We start from the raw sequence: 19,785 nt of genomic DNA on the forward strand, positions 1-19,785 counted from the left end.
CTGGCCTGTGACTAGTCTGGAATACGCAGGAAAACCCAAGGATCTGAGGTGGTAATGGGCAGTGGAACTCTGAGACAGTGTGAAATCAGTGTCTTTGGTGATGATGGAAACGTGGTCTATGTTGCTCGAGGTGATTACACAGTAGATGCCTCAGTCAAAATTCTAACCTCATGCTTAACGTGGGTTCAGACATGATATATGTGATTATGTCTGCTTTCCTAGTCTGTAGGAAAAGAGTAGCCCACCTCTAAGTTAACTTGCTCTCTGTGTGCTCAGCCCCTGGTCTGGTCCTTCATCATAGACCCTACTTGTCTAGTAAATGCAACTCAAGATTCCATATCTTTATAAACATCTGATACCAAATGCTCAGCATGGTCATGTACACACAAATAGGATACATACTGAGCAGGTGATATTTAACTAGTATATACAGATTCTTTTCATAACTGCCAGACCAGTGAGTACTAATGTTAATTTAGTCATTATATTTGTAGTGTCAAGCTAGGCACGTGACACAGGTCTGTAATCTCAGTACTCAGTAGGCTGAGGCAGGAAGATTATGAATTCTAGGCCAGTCTGAGGTGTGAAAGGAGATGATGTCTTGATGTGGATTGTCCTTGTCCTTCTGTATGCTGAAATATGCATTGCTTTTATTGGTTGATGAATAAAGCTGTTTAGGCCAATGGCCAGGCAGAATATAAGTAGGTGGGGAAATCCAAAAGTAGATGCATAGAAAAGGAAGGTGGAGTAAAAGAGATGTCATGTAACTGCCAAAGAAGCAACGTACCAGGGCATTACCAGGATCCCACAACCACGTGGTGATGCACAGATTAATAGAAATGGGCTAATTCACAGGTAGATCTAGCCACTAAGTAGCTTGAGCCATTGGTCAAACAATTATAATTGATATTGAGCCTCTCCATAATTATTTCATAAGGGGCTTCGGGGACCAAGTATGAAAGAAACTGGCCCAGGGGGCTAGCGGGACAGGAAAGCCTTCCTTACAATTCTCATAGATGGGGGGTTCATTATGGTGGGTTTCATACCTACAATTTCTTGAAGACAGAGGCAGTGTTAGGAGTTCAGGGTCATCCCTAGTTATGCAGCTAGTTCAAAGACAACTGGACTGCATGAGACCCTTCTCAATAAAACAAGCAAAAGAAACTTATACCCAGCCTTTCCTTGCATGTTCTGTCAATAGGCATAAAAGCATTAGGCCATTTGGCCCTATATTAATATCCCCACCTTGTCTTGAGGGTTTATTGTGGTTGAGTCATTTTTTGGAAGCTCTCAAACCCAGTGACTTGTACATGCTAAAAGGGGCTCTGCTACTTCCAACAGTCAAATAATCTTCATAATCCCTATTGGGATTTTTTTTCTTATTTCAACCACTATTTCTCCTGTACTTCTTACACAAACTAAAAATAACCTTGTTTCTTCCTGGAGCCAAAAGAGAAAAATTACTATTCAGCTATTATTTACCTCTCCTATTTGTAAAAACTGAATTCTGACAAGAATCCTGCAACCGCAGTTTCTTAGATTTTTTTTCTCAAGCTTACTATTGAGAAAATCTAGGGGGAAAAATTATGCAAAAGTGAGAATGTTTGGGACATTAAGACTTTATCTGGAGTTATGTGTGTGGAAAAAATATCACCAGTGGACTCCAGAGGGAATGGTCATTGGGTAGAAAAGCAATATTAGAGGACCCTAAATGAACATCTAGATTTCAAACATCTTTTGTAAGTGTCAAACTCTTAGTTTCTTTACTTTCATATATTTATTAATTTATTTATCTACAGTTTTTGAGACAGGGTCTCACCATGTAGTCCAAGAAACCTAATGGTGCATGCAGGCTCATCTCCAACTTCTGATATCTTGTTCTAATTTCCTTAGTTCTAAGACTAAGGAAGCTACCACTAAGTGACTCCTTTTCTTCTCTTCTTCTTTTTTGATGCAAATATCTATGAACTAATTTTACAGACATAAAATTCAAATGCAAATTGTTTCCTACAAGGTACATGAACGAACATAGCTAATAAATAGAGGAGGAATCTGCTTACAGTGTAATTATTCCAAGAGTCGTCTGAGGATGTCACAGTGTTATTCCAATCTGCTCAAAAAAAGGAAAATAAATTATAAATACAAGAAATTAGATGTTTCTTTTACTACATTTGTAAATAATAACCTGCAAGACTAATATGACTTATGCCATATAAGGGATGGAAGTTATATAGCAGGAGATTCACTGAAGAACAAGTTTTGAAAATTTAGAAATTTGAAGTATATTTGAAATGTCTAATTTATAACAAGGAATTTATTTTTTTCATTGTTTTTATGCGTCCATGAATGAAACATAGAATCCTCTTCCCACTGATATCAGACATATGTGTGTGCGTGTGTGTGTGTGTGTGTGTGTGCGTGTGATATAAGGGTTGTGACGTCCTGACAAAGAACCTCTCACTGCATTTTACAGATAAAGCAGCAGACAGATGACTTCATATTTCTAATTTCAGGAAATGACAGACATCTCAGCTGGCGATGTACACACAGTGCCCACACAAGGAGTGGAAACACTACAGACCTATGGGAGTCCCCAGCTACTACTAAAGCTTCCATTGCCCAGCATGAATAAAGTTGGATGATCCATAGATTTCCTCCTTTTCACATTACCGTGCTTACATTTTGCTCATTCTGAGAGCTCTTCCAAGGAGCCAAAGGCAATGACTACGTTTAGGCAACATCTATGGTCTAGGCTCTGCTTGGAACTTAAGGCACTTAAGAAAGATGAATATGGTATGTACTCACTCATAAGTGGATTCTAGCCATAAATAAAGGACATTGAGCCTATAATTCGTGATCCTAGAGAAGCTAAATAAAAAGGTGAACCCAAAGAAAAACATATAGTTACCTTCCTGGATATTGGAAGGAGACAAGATTGCCAGGCAAAAATTGGAAACTTGGGGGTGGGGATGGAGTGGGGGAAAGGGAGATGGGGAGAAAAAAGTGAGAAGGGGAGGATGGGGAGAGCTTGGGGGAATGGGACGGTTGGGATGGAGGAAGGGTGGATATGGGAGCAGGAAAGTATATATCTTGATTTAGGGAGCCATTTTAGGGTTGGCAAGAGACTTGACTCTAGAGGTGTTCCCAGGTGTCCATGGAGATGTCCCCAGCTAGATCCTTGGGCAGCTGAGGAGAGGGAGCCTGAAATGACCCTATCCTATAGTCATACTGATGAATATCTTGCATATCGCCATAAACCCTTCATCTGGCGATGGTTGAAGCTAGAGACAGAGACAGACATTGGAGCACTGGACTGAGCTCCCAAGGTCCAAATGAGGAGCAGAAGGAGGGAGAACATGAGCAAGGAAGTCAGGACCACGAGGGGTGCACCTACCCACTGAGTCAGTGGGGCTGATCTAATGGGCGCTCACCAAGGCCAGCTGGACTGGGACTGATGGAGCATGTGATCAAACTGGACTCTCTGAATGTGGCAGACAATGAGTGCTGACTGAGAAGCCAAGGACAATGGCACTGGGTTTTGATTCTACTGCATGTATTGGCTTTGTGGGAGCCTAGTCTGTTTGGATGCTCACCTTCCTAGACCTGGATGGAGAGGGGAGGACCTTGGACTTCCCACAGGGCAGGGAACCCTGACTGCTCTTTGGACTGGAGAGGGAGGGGGAGGGGGTGGGGGGAGGGAAATGGGAGGAGGTGGAAATTTTTAATTAAAAATAAATAAATAAATGAATAAAAAATAAAATAAAAAAGAAAGATCTTCCAGGAGTAATGATGTAGAAGCTGGCATTTAGAGCCCTTTTCTCCCATTCCTGTACATAGACAAACGTCCTTCTGAAATCTACATCACAACACTGTTTGCAGAAGAAAACTAGTCAGATATGTCTTCTGTAAATTACATCTCAAAGCATGTTTCAAAAGTGACAGCAGGAAGGGGATGGAGAACTTTTTAGAAACCTCCAGAGATCCATCTTAAGAGCCAACAAAATCACATGTACACTCAATGCAAAGACACCTAAGTGCTCTTCATGGAGAAGTCCATATGTGTGCTCCAGTGAGCCCTATTCCTTTCCTAAGGACCCCTGTGCTTAGGATCTGAGTTAAATATTGATAAACCTTCAACACTTGATCATGTTAACTGTCCCTGACATTCTTTCCTTCAAAGAAGTCACCCAGCCTAGCTTGTCCTGAATGGAGGTGCTCATGGAAAGGGACGTCTGGAGGGTGCCATCGGGGTGGAATGGAGCTGTGCCTCTGTCCCTGCCACCACTTACAATGTCAGATCTGCATTGCTGCAGACACTGTGTGCTCTCCAGCACCAGCTTTACCAAGATGTGGACCTTCCAGGGGATCAGGCAGAGGGACATAGTTACCTGCAGGGGTGTAGGATGCAGTTTCTGTCACCTCAGCTGTAGTCTGACGTGGGTAAGATGTAGTGGGTTCTGGAATGAGGACAATGCAAGAACTATTTCAGCTTTGGAGTTTGGATATCACCAAGGAAAACAGAAACAAAACTTTTCATCACCTCTCCCAGTGCCTCCGTCAGCCTCCATAGCAGGAATGGCTCCTTCCTACTCATTTCCGCATCTACTGATTCCTCTGAGAAACGTACCTAAAGATGGGCACTGCCTGTCATGGTCCCACTATCCTGAGCAAGTGAGATGTGGGTTCTAATATTCTAGACAACTTTATTGATCTTCAGGATTGCTCCACACTTTCCATTCTGGACCCCTGAACTCCTCTGAAGCATAGCTGATATTAACACTTGGAGAATTAGACCATCAGTTAAGATTATGGTTTATCAAGTCAAGGGTCATTTCACCTTCTAGGAAGGGCCTGGACGTTTCTCACCCCTCTTCACTGAGGCCTTAGTCAAGTCCCAGATTCTTCACACTTCTTTCAAGAAGATGTGCTCACTTGACAGCATGGACTAGACGGACCATTTCATCACTAAGACCTTCTCAAGGTAGTAGTATCACACGGGTGATGGTTCCCACACTACAGCCTGCCTTGTGCTGTGGAATTTTCCTCTCTCTCTCTCTCTCTCTCTCTCTCTCTCTCTCTCTCGGTTTGTTGATTGACTGAGTGACTAAGACAAGCTCTCCTGCCCTTATGGATTCATGAACAAACACTTCCCTTCTATCTCAGTTTTCACTGAAATCAATAACCTATCCATGTTCTCCAGACTCAGCCCATGAGAACATCCCCTGATGCAGGCAGAAACTAAGTCTTGAAAAGTTCCGCCAAACTTGAGAGATCCTCACAGTTCTTCAGCTGCCTGAAACAAAGGGGTTTTCTCAAAACTTCTATGTTGCACATAGGATGCTCATGACTGTGGAGTTCTGACCATGGAGTCAGAAGGACCAGCTTCCAACTCAAGTGAACAGGGACAGAGTCTGAGCCACTTTCTGTCTCCATAACTTCCACCATGAACTTTCTGACTCTGCCAGTTGCTGTCACTATAAAAGAGGGACAGATCACAGCTATATAGGACACATGTGTCTGAGAATTAAATACTGCAACATAAAGCATGTAGCATGCTTGCTGGTGATCAGGAAATGCTAAATGTCAACTTCCCTGAACTATGACCTCAGTTGGAGGCCCAATTTCAAAATGGATAAAAGGGGCGAGGGTCTCCCTAACTTGACCCTTGTTCTCAGTCAGTCCTTAGATTTTCATCAGAAAGTCGTGTCCAACTGGGCCAGATTCCTACCATCACCATCAGCTCTCCTAGATCAATGATGGGCCTCAGTCTGGCTAGAGTGAGTCCCAGGGAATAGAGGAATATAGACAATATATCTATCTGATATAGAGAGATGGCGTCCTTCATGTTCAAGCTCTTACACGCCAGAGGGTGAATGCAACTTAAGACTGGAATTAGAGCATTTGTGAAGCTGTTGTTGGGACACAGCTAAGGACTCTTCTCCTCTATTATACTTCTGTCTTGACTCAGTGTCTGTGTGTCCTACAGATGCTTATAAGAAGGACTCTGGGTCCTGAACCACGTTGGGATTTACCTGGTGTGTGAGTCTGCGTGTGCGCTGGTGTTGTAGGAGTAGAGGTGGAGACTCTGGGTGATGCTGGTGCACGTGTGGGTCCTGTTGACAGAGTCGTGGGTCTCTCTGTAGTTGTGGGTCTTTCTGTAGTCGTGGGTCTCCCTGTAGTCGTGGGTCTCCCTGTAGTCGTGGGTCTCTCTGTAATCGTGGGTCTCCCAATAGTTGTGGGTCTCCCTGTAGTTGTGGGTTTTTCTGTGGTTGTGGATCTTGTGGGAATTTCTGGATTTGAAAATCAAGATGAAACAAGGATCATTCCAGCAAGAAGACAGAAGAGCTTAACTGTAAGACCAGTGAGAAGCTGTCTAGAGATGTTCCTCTCCTTTGTCTTTGGCCAAGTAAGACAGGGATGGACAGTGGAGATGGCTCACCCACAGGAGGCACCTGCACTGACAGCACGGAGATGAGAACAGAGCTCATATTCCTAAGGACACACTTTATAAATGACAGATGTCAGGTCCTCTGATCTCTCGGCATCTCTGTGACACTGAGAAGGCATGGGGGACTGGGACTTCTCTCAGTGGTGACTATTTTCAACCACAGTTCCCAGGTCCAGAATGTTCTCTTCAGTCAGTCCTGAGAGAATACAGCATACAGCCCTGCATCTTAGCACACACATCCCACACAAATCCCAACACAATCCAGTGTGTGTTTACCTTGAAATGAAGAAAAAAACTGTAGTGTTCCTAGTGTAGGGAGATGGAAGTGGAGCATCCCCCTTAAATTCAACACATGTATTTATTCATTTATTTGTGTGTTGGTGAGACGTCACAAATGTGGATGTCAGGGAATAACTGCAGAGTCTGTTCTCTCCTTCCACCATGTTTTGAACTCAGGTCACCAAGCTTAGCACTGGGCATGGTTCCCCACTGAGCCAGCTCACTGACCCTCCGTCCATTTCCTATAAAGAGCCAGATAGTGAAGTGTCTTGGGCTCAGGAACTAGAAAACAGGTGTTCAGGAGCAAGCACTATGCCCTTCGGTTTGAAAGTCACTTTGACAACACAGCAAGGAGTTGGTGTGGCTGTGCTGCGATAAAACTATACACACCAGCGAGTGGTCTGGTTAGTTTGCTAATATAGTCTAATGTGCGGGCATAGGCATGAGCATAATGCAAACCTTCCCCGGAGAGTAGAAATCTCTGCAGGAGAGAACAGCAAGCATGAGAACAATCTAGTCAGAAGATCACTGTGAGACCAACTAGGAAGGAAACAACAGCTCAGGAGTTTTGCTGTTCTTGCTCTGGGGTGTTATTCTACCAGGTAGATGGGAAGTCCAAAGGAGCCATGAGGGTCCCAGGATAGCTAGAGATGGAGCTCTGGGTGTTTAAACCAAGAGAAAATGTAGACTGAGTTGTTAAAGGGTGAGGCAGAGTTGCTGGCTCACTTATGGACTCACCGAGTGGTCACAGTGTTTTTGTAAGCACTGTTCTGTTATGAATTTCTTAGCTTCATAAAACCTTGAATTAATGAACTGAAATTAGTAATTTCATGCTATGATGCTATGCCTATCCCCCTTCTGGTGCTGGGAATCTAATCTCAGGGTTTTAGGCAGGAATGTTTGCTAAACCAGTGCCTTTCCAAGCTAAACCTCAGCCCTTACTTGGTTATTGAGTTTGCAGTTCTGGGGACAGAAGCCAAGGCTTCAGACAGGCTAGACAAATTTCTACAAATTCCCTAGTGAGATCTTTCTTTAGTGATTTATCTTTGTGTGTGTGTGTGTGTGTGTGTGTGTGTCTGTGTGTGAAGCTATTTTCATGTGAGTGATTCCCCTTGGAGTCCAGAGTCATTCAACTTCAGTCAGGTAAATAGTGCGATTTCACACCTGGGATGGGCACACGGAAACTTATTGTCTCCTCCCCCAGTTGTCTCTGTACATTTTTCTTTGCACACACTCTCTGGTCAGCTTCTTCTGGCTTTCCTAAGTAGCCTCCCAGCCATAGATTTGCAAGGTAGCTCCTTGCTTCATCAGAATGGACCTCACCCTAACAAGGTATGGTGACACCTTTCTTTAATCTCAACACTGGTGAGGCTAAGGTATGGACAAGGAGATCCAGATCAGCCTGACTTGCAAAGCACGATCGAGTCTCAAAATCAATAAATCAATCAGTGAACAGAGCCAGAATAATGGCTCAATGGGTTGAGGCACTTGACTTGCAATCATCGCCATCTGGTTTGTATCCCTAGAATGTCACATAAGGATATAAAGAGAGCACTGACCCTGCAACTTTTTTCTCTGACAAATTTACCATGGAGCCGGGCGATGGTGGCGCATGCCTTTAATCCCAATACTCGGGAGGCAGAGGCAGGCAGATCTCTTTGAGTTCGAGACCAGCCTGGTCTACAGAGTAGTTCCAGGACAGGCTCCAAAGCCACAGAGAAACCCTGTCTCGAAAAACAAAAAAACAAACAAACAAAAAAAAAATTCACCATGGCATGCAAACCCACCAGACATGTATCGTCCACAATAGATGCATAACAATAAATGCAGTTTTAAAAATAAAATTAAGCATAAAATGAATGGATAAATAACAAAGTCTATAAGTTGGAAGACTATAGAATTAATATCCTTATTTTAAAAATATATAGAGAGATCAGTATTGATTTCTATTGGCTGTATAAGCCCTTGGTAAGCAGATATTAGAAACTTCACCAGAAGCCAGGAAGTCCTCACAAACCTACTCTTCTAGTCAATGCAAGGAAATACAAGGATATGTAACTCAAGAAGGAGAATGTAAAGCCTGGTGGTGGTGGAACACTCTAATCCCAGCACTTCAGAGACAGAGGACCTAACCAAGATCGGAAGCCCCGTACTATGTCACTTATGCTATGGTAAACCAAATCACATGACAGAAAACTTCCCTCCTGAATGAAAAATGAAAGAAAAGGAAGACATGACTATCTACCTATGGTGGAGGAGATGGTTTATCGTAGATATGAGGGAGAAAACAGAGGCACCCAGAAGGTTCCGGAGTGAACATGACCAGCTAACTGAACTGGTCAGGTGAGGAGAGGGGAAGCCAGGAGCCAAGAGTGGTGGCCAAGAGCTCAAGATCACAAAAGGGCCTGTATAACCAAAATGGCTGGGTTATACAGGGAAGAGCAGCTGGGGGAAGGGGAGCCCAGCTGAGTCCCTGGGCTGGAGAACTGAGAGAAGGGATGGGGTGCACCAGGTACTGGCCTTACTGAGAAAATGGCAGCCAGTGTCTGCTTTGATATGTTAGTAAACACCTTAGTTAGCCTTCACCCTGAGACCTAGCACCTAGGACCTGTACCACTAAAAGATTATAACAAGTCAGACTTTCCCCTTGCTCTGGGGACCAGCCTGAGACTCCTCAGGGGGAATGCTGAGAGGATTATTTTGCAAGCTGCTCTGTGAGGAGGATGCTTTGTCTGCCCTGCCATTCCAGTAATGGTAGCTATCTCTAGTCCTCCTTATCTCCATCTCCCTCCCACACTCCTGCTCTTAATGAAGCTCTTCTCCAGGTTGTAAAGAGAAGGCTGTCCTTCCCTGGAAGCCTCTTCATACCCCATCAAGGGATGGACCTCACAGATTGTATGGTTTCTGTCTAATGCTCTCCTTCCCAGCTGGACGTCTGATCTCACCCTTGAGGCCTCCTCATTCTAACAAAGCTCATTGGACAGAATTGTGTGTCTGCGTCCTTTCTGGACTAACCACTGTTGCTCATGCTATTATACTGCCTAGTGACCATGAACAGATACTGGAGGGAACACTCTGCTATCAGGACATTTCCATTGTTCAAGCAACAAATTGTGTGGTATAATATGAGACCTATTTTTAAAGCCCAAGGCAGGCTTAGAATTCTCTTTGTCCTTAGAGGAAAACAGACAATATTAGCAAACAGAGGACTTAGTTCACTTGCAAGAAATAAAGGAAACCATGAAAGCTTACCTGGTTTAACTTCCAATGAATAGGTCACATAACTAAAAGATCCAGGGATTTCCACTGTACAACAATAGGGACCACTGTCACTCTGAACAGCATTTTCTATTGTCAAGGACACGTTTCCTTCTGAAATATTCCCCTTTAGCTGGTATCGGCTGCTCCTCTGATAGGTGACGTGGTGTCCATTGGTCCAGATAAGTGTCCTGGCACAATAAAAAGACTGACACTCCCCGAGGCCCCAACATGTGGTAGTGATTTCGAGATACATTGAATAATTACACGGCAGTGTGACAGGGTCACCTGCGACCCCCCTCACTACTAAGGAAGAACCCACAGTACCTGGAATGCAAAAAAGTGGGGGAGAAATGGAGAATTAGTACCCAACATTTTCCTAAAATTTTGATTTTATTCCTTTTCAGAAAAATTTTGGGGTGTTACTCTAGTGGAACTTAATTTAGGGTGTTATGAAACTGAGACAAGTGCTAGCTCACTGAACTACAGCTCCAGCCCTTTGTTCTGGGACAACACTCTTATACACTATAAAGATTTGTCACTCATATTGGTTTAATAAAATGCTGATTGGCCAATAGCCAGGCAGGAAGTATAGGCGGGGAAACCAGATTAAGAGAATTCTGGGAAGAGGAAAGGCAGAGATGAAGTCATCAGTCAGATTCAGAGGAAACAAGATAAGGATGCTGCACTGAGAAAAGGTACCAAGCCACATGGCTAAACATAGACAAGAATTATGGGTTAATTTAAGTTGTAAGAGCTAGTTAATAATAAGCCTGAGTTAATAGGCCAACCAGTTTATAATTAATATAAGCCTCTAGGACCAGGTAGAACAGGAACTTCTGTCTACAACCGTTCTTTATCATTGGTGTTCATGTGTGTATGTGTGTGTGTGTTGGGGTTGGAGGGAATGATACCATAAGGTTTGTTGTTGTTATCCTTTGGTTTTCTTAACCAGGATCTCAGTTTGTATCCTTGGCTGACCTGGAACTTGCTACATAAACGGGGCTGACTTCAAACTCCCAGAGCTCTGCTGCCTCTACCTCCCCAATCCTATAATTAAATATCCAGTTTTACTGCTTGAATTTGAACACTGTGAATATTTTCCTGTTAGCATATTCTTCCTCAGTGTGATCACTTAGTGGATACATCAGTGAGCAAAACAGCCTATCTTTGGAATGATATTCACTCTCTTTTTTTCTTCTCTTTTCTTCTTCAGTGTGTATATTTCTTTTGGAGACAGGGTCTTGATCTATGCCTCATGCTGGCTGAAAAATCACAATCCTCCCACTTCTGCCTCCTGAGTGCAGGGTACTTAGCATATGACATGGAGACCAGCTCAAATGTTTCATCATTAAACATCTAAAACTTTATTTTAGAAGTTGGGCCCATGGCAACTCTTGTATACCCAGAACTCACGTGTATACCCAGAACTCACTAGTAGTCCCAGAACTCAGGAGGTAGAGGGAGGAAGATGAGGAATTCAAGGCCAGCTCACTAATGAGTTCAAGACAGGCTTAGGTTTTGGAGACTCTGTCTCAAACCATCTCCCCTCCTCCCCCACAGGGCTGTGACAACAAAATCACGAACTCTTCCCCACTTCTCAAACAGCAGAGCCAGGGCTCTAGAAAAGCACTGTTGACTTCAAGGCAGAAATTTAGCAACTTCAAAATCAATTGGCAGAAAGGGTTTGAGAAAACCACCAGGAGGGGCTGAGGCTTATTCTGAACTTTATAATTAGACCTTCACACACACACACACACACACACACACACACACACACACACACACACAGTAGAGGTCCCTTCTTAAAAGTTTGTGGCATTCCAGAACTTGAGCAAAACCTACTTGCCAAGTCAGACCACATAGTCAAGAAGTATGCAACCAATAAATTAATGATGCAATTTAAAAAAAATGAAATAATTAAATATAATTCTTTTGGTGATGATGGAATAGAATTCCCAATACCAATAGCTTCCACAGTGGCCTTTAAAGCAACTCTGAGGGCTGAGGGTGGAGCTCAATGATACAGGGCTTGGCTAACCCATGCTGTTCCCTATGGTGGATCCTAGCACTGGAGACAAACCAATAAACAAACAAAAACACAGAACAATGGGCTGTGGTTTTCCCTAACTACTCACCTGTATGCAGATCTAGGCTGTGAATTTGGGGTATGATTTAGAAAGCACCTTCCTTGTTCTATAAAATGACTTTATTTCTTGCTAGGACACTCATTACTTGATTTTGCCATATACTGTTATTGGTTGTTTTCTTAGGCTTTTGGCTGTTTTGCTCTTTAGGGGCCTACCACTGAGCTAGCAAATAAATCACATGGAGTCTTACTATACTTATAAATGCCCAGGCTTTGCTTGGCTTATTTCTAGCCAGCTTTCCTTAGCTTAAATGATCCCACCTACCTTTTGCCTCTGAGCTTTTTCCTTTTCTTACTTCTGTATGTCTTACTTTCGCTCTTACTTTGTGCCTGGCTGTGCGGCTGGGTGTCTGGCCCCTAGCGTCCTCCGCTCCTTGTTCTCTCGCTCCTCTCTTTTTCTCCTTCTATTTATTCTCTCTGCCTGCTAGCTCCGCTTATTCTTTCATCTGCCTATCTATTAATAGGCGGTTCAGCTCTTTATTAGACCAATCAGGTGTTTTAGACAGACAAAGAGTCACAGCTTCACAGAGTTAAGCAAATGCAGCATAAAGGAATGAAATACATCTTGGCAACATTAAACAAATGTTCCACAGTGTAAACAAACGGAACACATCTGAAGATAGTACAATAAAACACCTTTTAGGATCACAAATGAAATTCATACTATTTTAATTAAGTCATAGAAATCTTTTATTTCTCACCAGTGACCTCAGCTCTTTGGCGGTAGAGGCAAGAGAAGCAAACGTTTGAGGTGATCCTCAGCAAACTACAGAGTCTGAGGCCAGCCTGGATTAACTTAGAGCCTGCCTCAAAGACAATTATGTTTGTTGTTCCTTTTTTCTCCCTTTAAATACAACACTTTGAATTAGAATGTTTTTAAGTTAAATAACTGAAAATGGTTTTAGAAAGAAAAAAATGCAGAAAGAAATGGCATGAAGGCTGACTTTGAGCAGTCATCATGCATGGAAAGCTCTGCTTTAAATATTTTATTAACCTCTGACTGTAATATGTGTGCATGTACACTCACCTTGACTTCCCCATCACATGCATGGACATGCAATCATCCTTACTTCCCCATCATCACATGCATGCACGTGCACTCATCCCTACGTGTCCATCACATGAATGTATGTATTCTCACCTGTTTGCCTGGCATGTTCTTGGGGATCAGGTTTATCTAGCCATAAGTTTTGAAATTCATACAGGTTAAGCAAGTTCACTGGAGCTACAATTTAACCTGGTTCTCTGCTCACTGCATAACCCATGATCAAAAAACCTCAAATGTTTGTTATCGGTTCTAACACCTCTAGCCTCCTCAGCATCCCCCAGCTCATCCACTCACTTACCTGAGAGAAGAAGTATGAGGCCAGAAATGAAGACTTGAGGCTGCATCATGGTGCTGACCTGGAGGACAAGGAGAAGATGCTCTGGTTGCTGTGGCCCTCAGCACGCTGTACCCAGGCAGGTCTGCATTCGACTGTGAACCATAAAGGCCTCTCTGTCTGGGACCCTGTTCTCCCCAACACCCTCTTCTTTCCTGGTCCTTCCTCACATACAGCCAGCAACCTCACTTCTGGTCATGACATAAATAAGGCAGCAAACAGAGAAAACTGGAGGCAGAGGCAAGAGTGTGTTCTCTTGGTAGAACTTTTAAACAAAGACCAGCCCTCTAACAGCAAAAATGTACTAGTGGGAGGGGGTCCTGATGCTGGAGGGAGAAAGAATGCTAAGGTCAGAGTCAAAGTTGTCCAAGGTGCCTTAGATCTTTGAATTGCCATTAGCTACTAAGTTCTAAGTTCAGCTTCTTCTTCTTTTTTCTTGTTTTGTTTTGTTTTTTTTGAGACAGGGTTTCTTTGTAGCTTTAGAACTTGTCCTGGAACTAGCTCTTGTAGACCAGGCAGGACCTCAAACTCAGAGATCTGCCTGCCTCTGCCTCCCAAATGCTGGGATTAAAGGCATGCACCGCCACCACCCAGCTCTAAATTCAGCTTCTAACAATCTACTTTTAGATAAAACTTGAAAGGCAGGCTGGGTTGACTTTAGCTAGCTTCACCCCCTCTGAGGCTGGGAAGCCAATAAATGCAACATCTTATGACCAGAAATCTCTTTGCCTTGCTGTAGCCTCCTACTCATGAGCCACCAGTGAGGCTGGTTGGTAGGCTGGTTGGCCTTTTCATTTATTTAGTTATTTTTGTAGGGTCTTTCTGAACCTGGAGCTTGTTCTCTCTCAGGTTGGTCTCTCACTAATAGAAACCCTCCTCCTCAGAATGCTGGGATTATAGGTGTAACTCAACACACCCAGTTCTCCCTCTGTGCTTTGTATAAACACTGACTCCTGGCTTCCATTTCTGGGACTGTTACGATCCACTCTTGGCCAGGAAATGCAGACCTGAAACTCCACTTTCTAGGAGGCTGAGGGAGGAAGAACATGAGGTTAAGGCTTATGTAGGCTCCCTGGGTAACTTTGTAAGACCTTGTCTCAAAATCAAAAGTGGGAAAATGAGTTTGGGAGACTCAAGGGCTAGGATTTGCCAACATGGTGTGATTAGGGTTTTTTTTTTTAACAATAAAATAAAAATTATAGGAGCTGGGGGAACAGTCCAGATGGTAGACAACTTCCCCAGCAAGCAGGAAGCCCTGATTTTTATCATTTCATCCGAGGAACTAAGCCTGGAGGTATATTATCAGCAGCTGGGAAAAGGAGGCTTGGAAGGTCAAGGTCATTGGCCTTGCTGCTTCAATTCTAAAGAAAGCCTGAATTATGAGAGACCCTCTCTCTCCAGCTGGTAGTGGCCCAGCACTCCGGGACAGAGGCAGCCAGGTCTCTGTAAATTCAAGGTCAGCCTGTACCACCACCACACCTCTACACCTGGAATGTGAGGGGAAATACCAGTTCCAACAGCCAGACAGCCTGAGGGGACGAAGTTCTACAACTACAGGAAGTTGCATTCTGTGGAAGGCGTGCACTGCTTCTCAACATAAATAAATACATTTTAAAATCTTCTCAAGCTTTTCTCTGAATATCTCTCCTAACAGTTACAGAACTCAGTGACTTCCCAGTCATTGGAAAATGAAATTCAGGAGCTGCAGAGGTGGTTCAGTGGTTAAGAGCACTGGCAGCTGTTCCAGAGAACTCCGGCTCAATTCCCAGCACCCACATGGCAGTTGACAACTGTGGATAGCTCCAATTCCAGGGGACCTGACACCCTCCCACACACATACAGACAGACAAAATATCAATGCACATTAAATAAAAACAAATCACTAAAAATTTAAAAAGAAAAAATAAACACCAAACTCCCAAAGCTGCCCTCCAGCCTGCACTGGTCACACCGTTCCCCTCTCCAGCGCTCCAACTAAAGCAAACTTTGCTTCTGGCCTTGCCGAGCTCCCAACCTAACACAGAGCTCCAACTCCCAGCAGCTTTTGTGAGGCTTCCCCTTTATCCTCCAAACAAATTATTTCCTACAAACATTTTTACTTTGCAAGACTCAAAAGTAAGGACAGCACTGCAACTGTATCTCTGCCCTAACTTCCCTGTCTCATTTCCACGTTATATACAATATTACACAGTACTCACAGACACCAGGTGTACCAAACTGTTTTCTACAGCTTTCTTCTTAATTTTCATGTTAACTTGGCTTAAGAAGGGCTTTAACAGACTTTGTAGCCGGGCGGTGGTGACGCACGCCTTTAATCCCAGCACTTGGGAGGCAGAGGTAGGCGGATCTCTGTGAGTTCGAGACCAGCCTGGTCTACAGAGCTAGTTCCAGGACAGGCTCCATAGCCACAGAGAAACCCTGTCTCGAAAAACCAAAAAAAAAAAAAAAAAAAAAAAACCAGACTTTGTAGACTCCCCTTTCTGAGGAGTGAATGGGGGATTGGGTGGAAGGAAGGTATGTCTGTGATGGGGGGGGGGGGGTGAACAGGAGGATGGGAGGGAGGGGGAACTGTGGTTGGTATGTAAAATATAATCAAAAAATAAAAGTTGCCTTAATGTCTAGAGATTTGCCTCCCCTTGTCCTAATGTCCTCCACACAATCCCACAGCATCCCATGTGGTACAGAAACTCCTCTCCAGCATGAGTCTGCAGAAGACTGTACTTACTAGTTAGGTAGGAGAGCCACAGCTTCTTGTAACAGTCTCTCCTTCTAGTCCTCTGCTACTGCTGAAGGCTTCCAGTGCTGCCAATGGATAGACAAGTCTCTCCCAGAATTCCATTCTTATCTCTTGGCCACACCTTCAAGTATTTTGTTTGAAAACTGTTTCTCATTGGTTCTATAGTCTTTCACCGATAGCACCTATTTACTGGTTTAAATACTTAAAATAGCCCTCAGAGTGGCTAATGTGGTGCACACCTTTAATCCCAGCACTTGGGAGGCAGAGGCAGGCGGATCTCCGTGAGTTTGAGGCCAGCCCGGTCTACAAGAGCTAGTTCCAGGACAGGCACCAAAGTGACAAAAAAAAATAGAACTTAGGAAGCAGAAGCAGGCTGATCTTGTGAGTTTCAGACTAGCCTGGTCTATATAGAGAGATCCTGTTTCCAAAACAAATAAACACAAAAAACAAGAACCAAATATTTGCTGGAATGTCTCAACAGCCTCAGCAAAGGTCCTCACCTGAATTCAGACTCCAGGCCTGGAGATTATGCTGACTCTAAGATGGTTCCTGAATAAAGGGAACTTAAATACCTGGACAAAATTTGCAGAGGAATAAAGGGAAAGGCAGAAGAGGCATAGAATACAGATAGAGCCCAGAGAGGGTCCCGGTGCAGAGGCAGAAGTGAAAGCTGACTCCTTGTACTCACTGGTCTGCCATTCAGCTACCATCGTCCTAACACATGTTTACTACAGCCCATGTTAACAGTGGAAGAGTCTCAGCAAATGAAGGCAGACGTGAGTCTCTGCTTGCAGAGGTGAGGGAGATAGGATGCAACTTCCAAAGGTGAGCTTCTCTATGCCTTAATGCCACTTTCAGGTCTATGAACTGGCCTATGCAGGCTTCCAGTGTTGGTTTTTTGCTTTGTTTTGTTTGTTTTTGACACAGGGTTTCTCTGTAGCTTTGGAGCCTGTCCTGGAATTAGCTCTTGTAGACCGGGCTGGCCTCAAACTCACCACCACTGCCCGACAACAAGGTTTCCAGAGTTGGGTAGTTGTGCAATACAGTGTTGTGGTGTGTTCACCAGAGAAGACTGCTTGAACATGGGTTTAAGCCAATAGAAACTCTTGATTAGCTGGTCTGTGAGTACACGGGGTGTTCAGGATCCCAGTGTACCACAGAGCCTCTCTCAGAGTGAGCCTGTAAGCACAAAAACCATGTCCTGGTTTGGCACACTTCAGTAAACAAGAACAGTTAGCCAGAAGTGGAACTACAGAAGCTGAAAAACAAGGTCACAACACTTAGAGACTTTCCCAGAACTGTGCATGTTGTGATGGATTAGGCCTTTTGTTAAATTGGGAGCATAGCTCCCAGCCCCTGGCCTGGGAATTGCATTGCTCTGGACTCCAAATCCCCGCATGCCAGGTCGACCTAATTGGATTTCTTGCACCAGCGGAGCTGCCTTCTTTTTCTTATCACCTCTGTTTTAGTTTTGGCAGGTGTTATTGTCTAAGTTCTGAGATTTACAGCCTGAATGGCACTTCCATCATGGAATCAGTTGTGCTAAGGTCTCAGGGCCTAGTAAGGTTTGGGGCCCTGTTATGTTCCCCACTGGTTTTAGTAAATGAGTCTTTTCAAAACTCCGGTTTGAATGATGTATTGTTGGTTCTAAGGACCAACTCAGAGCCACAAGAGTAGAGAGAGTCACCATGTAGAGGTATGCATACAATATTCTGTCTGTGTGTATGTCTGCAGGCCAGAAGAGGGCACCAGACCTCATTACAGATAGTTGTGAGCCACCATGTGGTTGCTGGGAATTGAACTCAGGACCTTTGGAAGAGCAGGCAATGCTCTTAACCACTGAGTCATCTCTCCAGCCCACCATATAGAGTTTTTTCCACATTGGTCTTGTTTCCCTTTTTGCTACCTGCTTGACCCTGACACTATCACTGGACTGGAACAAGGGGAAATTGGTGGAGGATTTGGAGATCAGATGGGTCTCTGGGGTATTCTAATGAACAGCCTGTGTGGAGGACTAGAGTGATTGGAGGGACAAAGGGATGGTTAGACAGTTCCACTGGTCAGAGAGTCTGGGAAGCAGCAGGAGAGGTCTTTCCAACACAGTCTCATAGGTGGTAAATCCCTCCCTGCCTGGTGGAGTGGTCCAATGCAAAGCAAAGAGGCCTATCCATCTTTTGTAGGACTCTAATGAGAGCTTTGTTAGAGTTGGTGTTGTGTGTGTGCGTGTGTGCATGTGTGTGTGTGTCTTGTTTATTCTTTTGACCTGACTAGAACTCTGAGGTCTATATGCACAATAAAGTCTTTAATCTATGTTTAAGTCTTAGCTATTATTTCAGACATTTTGGCTTTGAAAGCCAGACCATTGTTGAACCTCATTGTCAGAAGGAGGCTAAAATAGGGGAACCAGTTCCTGGAGGAGCTTTTTAAGCTTGAGCAGTTTCAGTCCAAGTGAGGAATCCTTTCAACCACCCTGAAAAACTGTATTTAAAAACAAGTAAGTGTAATGGTCTGCTCTGTTCCTTTAAGAGACAAGCCACGCTCACCCCCCCACCCCCTTACCCTCAGAGGCAAGCTGATCTTCAGCTTCCAGCTGAGTCCTTTCTCTTTTCCATCTCCCTCTCTAAGAGGCAGTGTCTGTCTCTCCCTACTTCTCCCTTTCACCCTTCTGTTTCTCTCTCTCTCTCTCTCTCTCTCTCTCTCTCTCTCTCTCTCTCTCTCTCCCTATCTCTGCTCTTCTCCCTTCTCCCCTTCCCTTTCATAATCCACTAAATAAATATCCAACCTCACTCTTCATGGCATACCTATCCATGTCTCTGTCTCTTGCCCACCGCATGGCTCCCTGCCTGGGACCAGCTGCCTTCGGAGACCTGCATGGTCTCTTGGTGTGCCCATCCATCTGTCTCTCCTCGTGAGACTTGCTGCCCCTCATGGCCCACTGCAGCCACTTGGAGAACTGCACCGTCCCTGCCTGGGACTGGCTGCTATCAGGACCTTCAGCCCGCTGCCTGCCCCTCCCTCTCGGGGACCTGCACATGGTCTCATGGCCCACTGCCCACTGCAGCCACTCAGGAACCTGCAGCATTTTTACCTAATCCATTACAGTAAGTACTTTTTTAGCCCATCAGGCTAGATCTCGGTGAAATCAATTTTCCCAGAGTCCACTGGAGTATTGGTCTTTCTTTCTGACCCCTTCCTGAGTAAGGACTCTCTGTTTTGGATTCACTTGAGCACAAACCTGGCATCTGTCCAAGACAGCCTGCATCAGGTTGTCCAGTCTAGGTATACCATATCTTGGTCTGAGCAACTTTGAAAGTTTTGTGGACTCCCCCCACTCCAAATGAAGGGCCTGGTGGAGGTTAGTTACCAACAGTCCTGCCCATTGTTTTTGGGAGAAAGATCTTTCCCTCTGGTGTCTTCCATCAATCTATGGGTTTGAACTGTCCAGTTTTCCTTTATCACGGACTCTCAGGCAGCTCAGGGTCATAGTATGTCATCAAAATATCACTGATCTTAGGTCCGTCTGCTGGGCAGT

General features: G+C 44.3%; 1 protein-coding gene across 1 annotated transcript in view; it reads right to left on the bottom strand.

Moving 5' to 3' along the window:
- Positions 1–19,785, bottom strand: part of LOC130878441 (hepatitis A virus cellular receptor 1 homolog) — a 51,655-nt gene that overhangs the window by 4,223 nt on the left and 27,647 nt on the right. Inside the window, exon 6 of the mRNA XM_057776409.1 lies at positions 2,061–2,110. Coding sequence (XP_057632392.1) covers positions 2,061–2,110 — 50 coding nt within the window. The remainder of the gene's footprint in view (positions 1–2,060; positions 2,111–19,785) is intronic.

The sequence above is a fragment of the Chionomys nivalis genome, chromosome 7 (assembly GCF_950005125.1).
Source record: "Chionomys nivalis chromosome 7, mChiNiv1.1, whole genome shotgun sequence".
Taxonomy (NCBI): Eukaryota; Metazoa; Chordata; class Mammalia; order Rodentia; family Cricetidae; genus Chionomys; species Chionomys nivalis.